Source organism: Stenella coeruleoalba (genome assembly GCF_951394435.1).
Source record: "Stenella coeruleoalba genome assembly, chromosome: 10".
NCBI lineage: Eukaryota > Metazoa > Chordata > Mammalia > Artiodactyla > Delphinidae > Stenella > Stenella coeruleoalba.
The window spans coordinates 56,280,193-56,293,337 of NC_137156.1; the positions used below are offsets into that span (position 1 = coordinate 56,280,193).

At 44.3% G+C, this 13,145-nt stretch overlaps 1 protein-coding gene across 4 annotated transcripts in view; it reads left to right on the plus strand.

Annotated features, from left to right (window-relative positions):
- The window catches only part of TRANK1 (tetratricopeptide repeat and ankyrin repeat containing 1), an 88,055-nt gene that overhangs the window by 33,019 nt on the left and 41,891 nt on the right, over positions 1-13,145 (plus strand). For 3 of the 4 annotated variants that reach the window (XM_079933592.1, XM_079933594.1, XM_079933593.1), the window contains 6 exons: positions 447-530; positions 1,129-1,267; positions 3,020-3,151; positions 5,260-5,430; positions 11,234-11,395; positions 11,937-12,191. In XM_079933592.1, the coding sequence (XP_079789718.1) occupies positions 447-530; positions 1,129-1,267; positions 3,020-3,151; positions 5,260-5,430; positions 11,234-11,395; positions 11,937-12,191 (943 nt within the window). The remainder of the gene's footprint in view (positions 1-446; positions 531-1,128; positions 1,268-3,019; positions 3,152-5,259; positions 5,431-11,233; positions 11,396-11,936; positions 12,192-13,145) is intronic. The other variant, XM_079933595.1, reaches the window with a different exon arrangement.

Here is a 13,145-nt window from a genome sequence, read left to right on the forward strand (position 1 = left end):
AGCACACCACTCGATAGGGTCTTGTGGACCCCAAATAGCAGTAATGTGCTAAAGAATTAATTAGGGTGGGCTATTTCAAAAGGATTTGATTCTTCTACTTGCTAAGCTTTAAGAACTTTGCAGGAAATTACTTCTTTACCTGCCTGCCCCTGTACTGTCCCAATGCTGCCCGCCATCGGCTGCTCCTGTCCTCAGCAGACTTTGAGGAAAGGTGGAGAGAGCTTAGCTCTCAGCACCAACAGGAAGTTTGCCAGACAGAGACACTTTGGTTATCATGGCTCAGGCTGAAGAGCTTGGCAGGTGACTTAAACAAAGAGACAGGGCTAGAGGGTGTCTTGTTCTGTTTTTTTGTTTCTGTGTTTTAAAGCTTAAGATTAATTTTGTTCTAATAACCCATGTGGAGACCATTATTGTTCCAGCTTTTTCTGTTTCTCCCCTTTCATCAGTCATTTCTACTTCTGTCAGCGAGAAAAGACCGGCTACCGAGAAATCTCCACGTCCCAAATTTATCACTGAAAAGTCTCTTTGAGGTAAGGTGGCTTCTTGACACATACGGTTTCAAGTCAGGCCACTTCTGGACTGTGGTGTTTGGGACCTTCCCCTTCAGCCACCTCACTGCAAATTTGTTATTTATAGTAATCTTAGGCTGGGGCCACAGCTAATCAGGGTTTTACTGATTCTAAACTTTATGGGTGGGGGGTGGGAGAAGGGGGAATTGGATGAAGGCGGTCAAAAGGTAACCACTTCCAATTATATGATAAATAAGTCCTAGGGGTGTCATGTACAACATGATGAATAGAATGAACACGGCTGTATGTTCTATATGAAAGTTGTTGAGAGAGCAAATCCTGAGCGCTCTCATCACAAAAAGAATTTTTCTTTTTTTAATTTAATGTTGTATCTATATGAGATGATGGATGTTCACTAAACTTGTGGTCATCGTTTCACGATGTAGGTAAGCCAGATCATTCTGCTCTACACCTTAAATATATACAGTGCTGTATGTCAAACTATATCTCAATAAAACTGGAAGAAAAAGAACCCCAAACTCTATGGGGAAGGAGTTTGAAGTTTCATATCGATAAGGCCACTGCCATAATTCTTCTTGTGTATTTTTTTTTTCTCCAGAAATTTGTCTTCTTCGGATTTCATGAGAAAATGGAACAGGTGCCCAGGCTAGTCCAGTGGCTCATCTCCATAGGTGTGAGCATCGAGACCATAGGACCGTACCCTCTGCACGCCCTCATGCGCCTCTGCATCCAGGCCAGTGAGTTCTCTCCTGACGGTGCGCCCTCCACGCTGTCCTCCAGCTTGGACCTCAGGGACTGTGCTTAGCTCAAGTGAAACCAGAATGTGGAATATTCAGATGATTTGAATAGTTCATGATTTGATCATTCAGATGAATGAAGGCAGCAGGGAAACAGCATCATTTTTCCTTCTCCCGGGACCTCATAGCTAGAGGCCCACACTGAAAGGATGCTGTGTTCTCAGACAGATCCTGGCAGCAGAGTGGAGCCCTGGGATTCAAGGACAGGCCTTGGGACAGACAGCCTTTGCTGGACAGAGCTCTCAGGGAAGCTGTGGAGGGAGTTTCCTCCCGGTGGCAAAGGCAGCCATGGTCTTCTTCCGAGTTCATTTTCTCTCGACTAGAGGACCAACTACTGTGGAGAGTGGGAGGGGGGAAACCCCAAGGGAAACACTGGCTATTGCTGATACAGTTTGCTTGTGGTTCTTTTAAAGGAATCCTATTTTCATAGGTGTATATATAATTTGTCTTTTTTTAGTCTTCACCACCTGGCTATAGGATTTGAATTTTAAAATATTTTTATCATTAAAACACACACATACAATATCCACATTTACACTTTAGATAGAAGTCTGTTTTTCTTTTCTAAGCATATGTAGCTTCACTGTTGGACCCTGACCCACACTATCTTAGAGCCAGAAGGAGCCAAGAGAACTTGTCTACACTGTCTTCCTCTTTTAGGCTGTAGCATCTCCTCAGGATGGGAGTGGGGGTGGCCAGTGGCTTGAAGACCTGAGCCCCCATCTTTGCTTCAGCCACATTTGCCCTATCGTGATACATTTCATCTGTTGGAGAATCCATAAAAGGTTTCACTCTCATACAGTGGATAAAACATTTAAAAGTATGAAGTCTGACTAAAAGCAATCTGATCCAATCCTCCCAGTTTCAAATTAGGTGTGCCTCTGGGTATGAAAGTCACAATTCCTCTCTGTGTCTACTTTTTAAGTTTGCTCCTGCGGTTAGAGGCAGATGTGGATGAGATCAAGTCTTCAAGTTTATCCCCGATTTGTCTCTCAGAGGAAAACTGACATGGTGACAAATGGTGTCCACAGAGTTGGCAGAATTATGTGGCTTTCCAGGACTTACAAGGAAGGAGTCTGGGGAAAGAGTTTGAAATCTCTGTCCTGTTGATAGTAAGGTAGTGGGGTAATGATTGTTGCCCTGCCCAGGTCCTCTTTGCGACCAGTGCCCCCAGCCCCACCTGCTGCACCACAGCTGCCTCCTTTGCCAGGGAGCTGCTCTTTGCCAATAGGCACCATGTCCCTCTCTGGAGGCGGTTCTGTAGCTCTGGATTGATTGACACCGGGGTACAAAAGGTGAGCCCCTGCCTCCAGGTGGGTCAGCACTGTAGGGCAGTGCCTGCTCCACAGCTCCCCGTGGGATCAGGCTGAAGCCGACTCAGCTGAGGCCACATCACTGCTCGCCTTCATCCCCTGCCCTGCTTCCCTCCCCGTCTTTCTCCCTCTGTCAATAAATCACACGTACAAGAATCTCTGTCTCAGGCTCTGCTTCTAGGGAATCTGACTTCAGTTTCCTATGAATAACTTTATATGACTCATCCTTTCAATGCACAAACTCTGTGTCTCCACACCTGTTTGTGGCAAGTGACAATGTGTGTTGGATGCCCCTTGGGTTCCCTCGGTGTGGTGCACAGTGATTTGCTTTGCAGCTTTTCTGTGTGTTGAAAATAACATCAGTAACTCATTCCTTCAGAGGAAAACCGTCTTTTCAAGTGGTTAATGGACTACAAGCCCGAGTGGAAAGGTCACATCAACCAGAAGGACGAGGATGGCCGTACCGTCCTGCACGTGGTTGCCGCCCACTCCCCAGGGTACCTCCTCAAGCGTAAGTGGCAGCACCCCTCAGAGCTGTGCTGTGGGTGGAGTGACTTCAGGCGCTAGGGAACCCACACAGCTGACCGCTTTACCCGTGCCATCCCGTGACAGGCTTTAATAGTCAAAAATATCAAATTATGCACTCCTTTTTTTATTGGATCATATTTTCAGTTGGCTTTTCAGAAAGAAGTTTACTCTAATATATTTTATCCTTGAAAGTCTTATCCAGTGATACTGTTCTTGAGCAAAAGTACTTACGTAGCTTTAAATTTTAAAAAACTTTCTGTGATTTAAGACTCTAAGCATTAATTTTTTTCTGGATTTAATTATTACAAAATTATCATTACTACAGAGATCACCAAAGCGACGTAAATATATTAAATTTTCTGTAAGTAATTGTTAAAAACAATAATTTTGGAGGGAGGTGAGAGAAGGATGTGTCATGGTTCCTTTTAAAAGGGGCTTGACAGCTACTTGATTTTCCCTTAGGTTGATACTCTGGAGGTCACGAGCTTTCACCTCCTTCGGGGCAATACTTTGGTAATTGCATGAGTTCTCTATACTATGTAACCAATCACCGTAAACTTAGTGGCTTAAAATGACACTCTAACTCTGTAGGTTAGTAGTCTGACATGATACGACTGAGTTTTCTGCTCAGTGTCTCTTGAGACTGTAATCAAGGTACTGGCTGAGGCTGCATCCTCATCTGGAGTTCCAGCCCTTCCTTCGAGCTCACATGATTGTGGCACAATCCGGTTCCTTGTAGTTGTAGGACAGAGGTCCCGTTTTCTTGCTGGCTGTCAGCTTCTACTGATCGCACACATTCTTTGTCCTATGGCCACCGCTGTCTTCAAAGCCAGCAGGGGAAAACCTCTAAACCTTTGACCTTTAGGGCTCATGTGATCAGGCCAGGATAATCTCCCTATCTTAAGGTCAACTGCTTTGGGACCTTAAATACATTTGCGAAGTCTCATCATAGCAGAGTTTAGATTAGTATTAAATGGGTAACTGGGAGAAGGTGTGTGTACACCAGGGGTTGGGAATCTCAGGGTCTGTCTGAGAATTCTGCCTATCACAGTGAGGTACTTGATGGGTAAGAAGTATGACTTTTTAATTTTGTCTTATTTTTGTAAAATGGGAGAAAAGCAGTTGTGACTGGGGAGATGGGGAAGGAGAGCATCACCAGCAGGATGATACCTGGAGTAGAGGTGCTTTGTTAAGGTGGTGAATTTTAGGAAAGCACGGGTATGGAAGCTGGGAATTGGGCATTGATTCCTTTAACCTCTGTGCTCACATAAGTCTTGGTACCTCCAGGGATACACCTGTTACATTCTGAAATCTGTTGCACCTGTGATCACAGAGCCACCTGAATGCTTGGCAAATAGATATGTCAAAGCACCAAATGGAGGGGCTTCCCTGGTGGCGCAGTGGTTGAGAGTCCGCCTGCCAATGCAGGGGACACGGGTTTGTGCCCTGGTCCGGGAGGATCCCACATGCCGCAGAGCAGCTGGGCCCGTGAGCCATGGCCACTGAGCCTGCGCATCCGGAGCCTGTGCTCTGCAGCGGGAGGGGCCACAGCAGTGAGAGGCCCGTGTACCGCAAAAAAAAAAAAAAAGCAGCAAATGGAGCTGGCAACCAGAGGTGGGGCTGCAAGGGTTGAAACAGTGACAAGAAGACCCTGATGCAAAAGCAATTGCCACTTTCTTCTCTTGTCTCCAGACAGGCTTTTTTTCTGGGAGTATATTCTGTTTCCTCTCTAGGGAATAAAGAAATCTGAAGTCACAGCTTGCTGTCATCCTTACAGCTGTAACTGTTGCCTAGTAACCAGATTCCCCCTCTCCTTGCTTGTTGCCAAGGAGAGGGGAGAAAGGTAGAGAGGAGCGCACTTCTGAACCTCTTAAAAGCTATTGTCCTTCCCACTCCACACAGGACTCCTTGCTCTGGGGACTTGGCTGAATTGCCCAAGGCCATCAGTTTCTGTAAGCAGAGAGGGACACTGGTCCCCTTGCCCCAGGCTGCTCAGGCCGGGAACTGGGAGGAAGTGCACTCATGGGGACGTCTCCTTATGGAAGAAACCATGACAAACCCCAACCCGCTTCTCACTTTGGCCTGCTCTAGGACAAACAGATGATGTGCAGATGCTCCTGAGCTTTGGGGCGGACCCCACTCTGCTGGATCGACAGTCCCGGTCCGCCGTGGATGTCCTGAAGAGGAGCAAGAACTTCAAAGCCATTGAGAAAATCAACAGTCACTTGGAAAAGCTGGCAGCATGTTCTAAGGACCTCTCAGGTACAGTTTCCAGGAAATTAACTTTTTAGAGGGGGCAAAACTGGTTCTGCGCCATTAGGTACAAATCAGTTTATCTTTTCTTGGTACATGAAGATGGAAGTGAGCACCCCCCCCCCGCCACCAGTCTTTGGAAAACTTGTTTGCTTTTTTTGAAAGATAGAATGAAGCAACTCTTACTGTGAGAGTGTCTACCACTTTCTGGAAACTTGGCAAGTCTACCTTTGGGCAGTAAGAGTGATTTTTTTTTTCCATGCATGCACACAGTAAGAAAGAAAAAATTCAGACAGAACATGAGATAACAAAAATCAAGCCCACTTTTCAGAAACCATAGCTAACAATTAAAACTACACTTATAGCTCTATTTTTTGATCTGTAAGTTTGGGACGGCATATATGGACTAATTGCTGTATAAGGTAAAGTGCAACAAGTCAGCACTCTGTTGAATTTTGTCTAGTAAAGTTATTTGTGTCATTTACATCCTGTTCCTGAACTCTGGGTTTTCTGTGCTTCATCTATAGATTGATTCTGAACATTGAAAACCATTAAATCACATTTACATGGTAGTATGATTTCTACAAATAGTAGCATAGGTGGACCCATAAAAAAGAATCACCAAATGCCCTGAAAACTTTGCTCTTTAAATGTGATACTCTTTGAGCATCCTGGCTTGATGAAACATATACATACACATTATTGTATATGTGTGTGTATATATGTATGTACACACATATATTTTTAGACTTTATTTAGACTTTAACTTAGACGGTAGCCCCAGCACATATATATTATGCTTCTTTTAGTTCTTGCGCTCATATGTGGCTCTTGTGGCTCACACTGTCTGTCTAGATTTTTCTCTTACTCTGCTAGGTACCAACTCCAGGTACCAATATCATGGAGGAGATATGCATAGTAGACTTATGGTGTTTTTGAAAATGTCTTTATCCTTCGATTGAGCATTGGTCTGCATATAAGCACTGTATTTTATCGGTCCTCAGTTGCACTTTCCCCCCACATTTTGCCACCTTTGAAACGAATGTGTTTCACAATCAGTGACGTGTCCCAGTTTAATGGCAGCGTTTTCTGGTGTGTTTGACAATCTGGGGTCTCTTAGATTTATGAAATACTCTGTAAAACCTCGTTCCTTACAACTTGGTATTCTAGCCTCCGTTACTGATTAGATGTCAGTTTGATTTATTTTCCCTTTTAGAATTTTCTGTCCTTAGGGTTGTGGAATTTCCCTGGGATGTGTCTAGATGTGGGTCCGTATTCATTCTTCTTGTCTGGCACCTGCTGGCCTCTTTCAATCTAACTTTTTTTAGCTCAGAGAACTTATTTTCTATCATTTTGTTCCCTTCCAGCATCTCTTTGCCACCACTTTCACGTGGATGAGCTTCCTGAATCTGTAACATGTCTCTCTACTTTCCCTAACGTCTTCTATCTCCTTTTTTTCTTTCGAGATCTTTAACTAGGACTTTAGCTTCTCCTTTTATAATTCAGCTTGCCTATTGCATTTTTTAATTTGGAAACTCAGTTTTCATTTCTAAGAACTCTTTCTGGTTCTCTGTTTCTTATCTGTGACAACTTGTGCTTGATTGACATTTGCCACTTCTCGAATGGCCTTTAAGAATGGTGAGAATTTTTTTAAAGACCGTTGTCCTCTCTTCTGTGAGTTATTTATGTTTTTGGGGGGCTTAGTTGATCCCTCTTCTTGCTTCTCTTTTGTGCTATTGCTTTTCCTATTTTATCTTCTGATCTTTGGATGGTTTGTATTTATGAATGAACAACTAGACTTATTAATACTTAATAGATGGTTAGTGCGCATTTATTGAAGTTATTTGGATGTGTTTCTCCAGAAACACTCCCCCACTGGAATGGGTGAGTAGGCGGCAGGTTGTAGGCAGCACAATGGGGTGTGTGTGGTGGGGAGAGTGGGAGGCACCCTGCCAGGCTGGGGATCGTGGCCATTTTCAGGGTCAGGAAGGTTTTATGTGAGGGAGATTGAAGCTGCTTTTCCTTTAACACTGCCCCCTGTTTCCCCATCTATGTTTTAATTTTTATTCATTTATTTAAAATATCTCCTGTTGTTTCTGTGAGAACATGGGAATAAATGTATTTGCAGAGTCCTGTTTTCCTGGGATGTTCTTTTAAAGCTGTGATATGTCATGTTTAGTTTTTAAATGATTTCTCTTTTAAGGAATTGGTGGTGTAATTAATAAATTATTGTGAGAGGCCTCCTGAGAGCTTATACCTGTAACCTCAGTTTCGGGGTGGTTTCTACTGTTTGAGAAATTGAAACTAACCAAACAGATTTCTCTGCCAATGAGTTTCAAAGTTTTAAAATAAACTTTTAGAGAAGGACCACCAATGAATGGTAGAAAATGGCTGACGTGCCTGCAAATTTATTGTTCATTAATTCTAATCTTAATGCTTAGAATGCTGTAGACTTTAGTATGTCATGCAGTTTTGTTGTTGTTTTTAAAGTTTTGATTTTTTTCAGTTTCCTGGTATAATAGAATCTTAAATATCTGCTGATTCTGCCTTTCTCACTAGCTGCTGGGGAAAGCCAGAGCCCACAGGGAGTGGGCAGGGTGGGGGTGTGAACCTGAGTGGTCAGGGTTACCTGTCTTTCCCGGCCTCTCACAGCCACCACTAGATGGCAGCATGTTCACCTTCTCCAGCAGCTGATGCTCTACTGTCCTCAGGACCAACAAGATTGGAGTCTTTGTTTTTCTCGCAGTTGTTTGTGATTTTCTCTGATTCACTAGTGCGTGGCCTTTCAGAGTGAGAACGAATCCAGGCCTCTGAAGCCTTTCTCTCTGGTCCTCCCCTGGGCGCCAGCTGCTTTCTGCTCTGTGAAGGCGCCTCTAGCTCTGCACTAAGAGGATGCGGACCTTCTCTGTGTGTCTGTTTCCCGCATAAACGGAGCCTGTGACTCAGAGGCCATGGTGTGTCATCCTCAAATCCTTCAGCACCACACAATGCCCTGTTTTCAGTAAATGCAGATGTGCGGTATTGATGATACTTCTTCCTGTTTATAAAGCAATAGATTCTTTTTTAAAAAAGAAAATTTACAAAATGTAGGAAAGGAAAACAAGAAAATATTAATTCTGCATAAGCCCACCTGCCTGAAAAAATTAGTATAGTTGTGATTTAGTCATTTACTCTTATTCCATGCATTTATAGTTACACATTTTTTATTTTCTTTTATAAAAATGAGATGGTTACATAAATTTCAATTGATAAAATATATGTAATAAAACTTACCAGTTTCACCTTTTTTAGCTCAAAAGGAAGATTTCATGCAAAAACAAAATCTCTTTGAAATGATTTATTTCTATTTTCTAACACTTCTGAGTGCTTGCAGCTTCAGATCTCTTGTAGTTTTAATTTTTAATTTCAAATCTGCTTGTATATATCTACTAAATATGATCATTGTAGAAAATTTGTAAAAATTTCATTTTATATAAAAACAAAAATTTATTGTAATTACACCTTGGCATATTTTTATCCAGTCTTTTGGTTGCTGTTCAGTACTTATGTAGTCATCTTTTTTAAAAACCTGTGATTATCATGTATAAGCAATTCTATATCCTGATGCTTCTTTTCTCTCTTAGTAAGCTTATAGAAAATTTAGAAAAAAAAGAAAAAAACCAGACAAGTTCAGAGTAATAAACAAATCACCCGTACCTACCCAGAGATGCTGACCCAGGGCTACCATTGTCAGTGTTTCAGCACCTTTCCTTTTATACTGTTTTATGTTGTTGATATATCACTCTCTGGTTTCTTTTCTGATTACAGGACCCTTCCCTGATCTGACCGCCTTCTTAATTATTCTGAAGCACACAACCATGCGTTTATTATACAACTGCATCTAATTGTCTCTTTTGTCAAGCTTAGTATATTTCTGTTCAGTTTCAAGTGACTTTTGTACTAAACTAACTGCCCTTGTGGAGGAATGATGCCCTGAGGCATGAGGTAGGGGGACAAGTGGCAGGTTTCCATCTGCCTGGTGGTGAAGGAAGTTCCTCCTTTACCAAGCGTCATATTCTCCTGGTTCGTGAGTTTTCATTGTTTTCTGTGTCTTCATAGGCATTCTAGGATGAAGGTGGGATGCCGAACCCAGGGGTGCTAGTCCGTCATTGTTACACCACACAGTTCATGTTCTTTGCCTCAGAACAGGCAGCTCACTGAGGTGATAATAAGTCTTCCTTTGCCAAGGTTTTCCATTTCCTTTTCTCTGGAGGTTAGTGCTAGGGTTAATGTTAGTTCTTGCTTCCATCTGGCACCAGAAGGTCTCTTGATTAGAGGGCAGTGGGCGTTTGCCCCCGAAGTTGGGGTGTGTGTGTGTGGGTGTGTGTGTTTCTGGTGCTCTGATCTGTTGAAAGGTGATCCAGGTGTGTATCAGAAGGCAGGCAGCTGACATCAGAACTCTGCTTGGGTCCCCTGGGTCCTTTCCCATTGTTGTGTGCTCCCTGGTGTGCCTTCACTTTGCAAAGCCAGCACCTAAGGCTCGTTCTCAAGGAGAACAGCCTATGGGCTTATGGAGCCTGTTTTGCTCAGGCTCCTTCAAACCAGAAGTGCCTGGGAATTTACATCCTCCCAAGGCAGTCTGTGGCCGGTGGCAGAAAGAGGTGAGAATCTGAAAGCCCGGTTCCCTTGCCTTGGCTGGCACAGCTCTGAGGTGTGACTCACTCCAGATCCCCCCAGGGGTCAGGCAAGGCACACCCCTACCCTGTGGGACTCAGCCTGAGCTCACACCCTGCCTGGTTCCTCCCTGACCCTGACCTGATTCCCCCACCCTCACTGGTCTCTTCCTTCATAAACTACATGCACACAAATCCTTGCCTCAGGGTCTGCTGTGGGAGACATGGCTGATAATAGGATGCTTTTATTTTTCCATCTCTAAAGTGTTCCTATTCTGTTAGAACATGACATTGAACATGCATTCACCTGTTCATCACATGATAGCACTTATGCTGTGGGCCAGGCCCATCTCATTGGGTGTGAAAACAGATGTCCAGTTATCTGTTCAGTAGGATTCCATTTTAACCAAGAGAGCTTTCTGAGTGTATAATCTGATACCAAATAAAACATTTGCCTTTTTTCAACCTTTCTTCAGTGGTTGATTTCTAATCATGACTACTTTCTCAGTAAATTAAACCAAGGGGATAATGTTTTCCCTCTTATGGCCAGAGAGGTGGCTTCTTACTCTTGGCTTTTTCCACTTGCCAGTTAGATGCATGGGTGGCTGGCATGTAGTTGGATGTTGCTGCTGCAGTAAGCCACCCTCCTGCCATCACTTCCCTGAACTGTTGTATCAGTTATCCATTGCTGCATAACAAACAGCCCTCAAACTTAGTGGCTTAGAGCAACAAGCACTTATTTAGCTCATGATCCTGCAGCTCAGCCATTGAGGCTGGGCAGTTCTCATAGCCTTAACAGAACTCCTTCAAGTGTCTACTTCTTGCTGATCGTAGCTGGGCTCTTTCACATCTCTGGGGCTCAGTTTGGACAACTGAACTGATTCCTCTTTGTTTTATGATGTTTCTTATCTAGCCTGGATCTGAATAGAACTAAACAAGGCCTCTTGAGGCCCAGGCTCAGAATTGGCACAAAAATCACATCTGCTGCATTCTCCTGGTCACAGCAGGTCATGAAGCCAGGCCAGAGTCAGGGTCGGGGAGGGGAACAGGCACTTCAAAGTCTCCTGGCTCCACAGAGGAGTGGAGAGGTGTGGTCATCCTTGCAATCTACGGGGCTGTGATCTCTGCAGTCACAAGCAGCACTCGGGGGTATTTTGCAGGACTGAGCAATGGCAGGGGACCAGCTAGCGAGGGCGACATTTTCCGGAAGGCCTCTGAGCAGCTAGTGACATACATGAATTCAGAAAGCCGCTTGCTGCAGAAAAACTTTTGGAAGCAAGGAGTGGTTCAGAGGTTCTTGCGCCTCCTTTCTTCTCGGCAAGGTAAGGTTTCTTACAACCTTCAGTAGTGTTCAAAGATGCTCTACGCACCTTAAAACTCTTTTCTACTATCTGTTTAAACATTGATTAAAAAATAAATGCCATGATCTACATGTAAAACATTCAAACAACACAGAACATTCTTCAGTGAAAAGTCGATCATCCACCCCTGAACTTCAGTCTCTAAATCTCATCCACAGAGGCAACCTCTGTTATTAGTTTTTCATGCAGCCTCCTGGAATTTGCATATACTATCCTTATTTAAAATACCACAGATGTTTCTCTTTTCTATTGGCTAGGACTCTACACTCCTTGAGTATTCCCAACCTTCCCAAGAAGCTCACGCACCAGTGCTGACACTGAGGTTCACACGTGGTTGAGTAGCATGACCCAGATAACTAAGTACTTGTTTATGGTTTCCCCACGTCTTAAAGATACTGATCCGTAACTTGGGGTGATGATGTCCCTCTGTGTTGGGTTTTGGCTGGGGACAGAAATCACATGAACCTTTTTCTGGAGTGTGGTGTGTTCTTGTTTTTGAAAGAAATCCCTCCCGACCTGGTCTATGACATTGACCGCGACTGTGCCAACGCCTTCATCAAGTTTTTACTGGAAAAACAGAAATGGCCTGAAGTGCTTCTGCTGCTGACCCGCAAAGTGAGTGGGGAGCCACCGTCCGGGGACTGTCTCATCAAAGATTGTGACCTCTCGAACCTCAGCCTCTGTGCCATCCTCCCCCACCTCAGCACCTGGGACCAGCGGAGGACCCTGCTCCTGGGCCACCTGATAGACCACGGAGGTGAGTCCCAGCACCGGGAGGACATCCCAGGGGAGTCCAGGTGCCACAGTTCATGGGGCTTTTCGCTTGATTTCAGAGACTCCTTTAAATTCTGCCTCATTCTCTTCCTCCTCCCTATCTTCTCATTGGAAACAGTGATAGGGTCGATGCATTTTTGTGAATTCTTCCCTTTCTCTCGTGTAAGAAACCTCAGGCCTGTGGAGGGGGCCTGGGCCCTGGTGTAGCCACAGCGGTCATTTCCTCCCAACCTCCGACTGGACTTTTCCCTGCACTCAGTGTGCCGCATGGGTCCTTGTCAAACGCTGTGACATTCTTTTCTGATCCATGGATTGGGATTTGTGATGCTTGTTTTTTAAAGAAACAGCCAAATAATGGGTGGGTGGAAACATCTGCTGTTTTAATCGGCACAATCAGGCTTGGCTGAATGTATGTCTGGAGTGTGCAGACGTCTTGCTGGATCAGGTTTTATTTTAAAACAAATTTGGAAGCACTAACCTTCTCCTTACGCTCCCCCCACTTAGGCCACTACTAACTGGCCACTGTAACTACCGACGTCTCCTCATTTATAAAATGGGAATGAAACTAATCCCCCTTTCTTAGAGCTGTTTGGAATATTCAATGAGTTCATGGACGCAGACTCTCGGCGGAGCGCCTGGGCTGTGTGGTTTTCCACCTGCCTTGCCGTTTAAGGGGAAATGACCTTCAGAAGGAGTGATGCCACATTGGTCCCAACTCTCAAAGTGACTTACAACGCCTTCAGGCGTTGGCTCTACCCACGGGTTTCAGGAGATAGATGGAAGGCCGCCTGTGGTTTATGTCTTCAAACCCATTCCTTGCATGGAGTGTTACTACCTTTGCCCAGAAACGATGGCGGTTATGGAATTCCTATTTTGTTCCTGATGAAGCAAGCACTTATTGAGGGCCTCCCCGGGGTCAGGTGCCAGGGCACAAGGA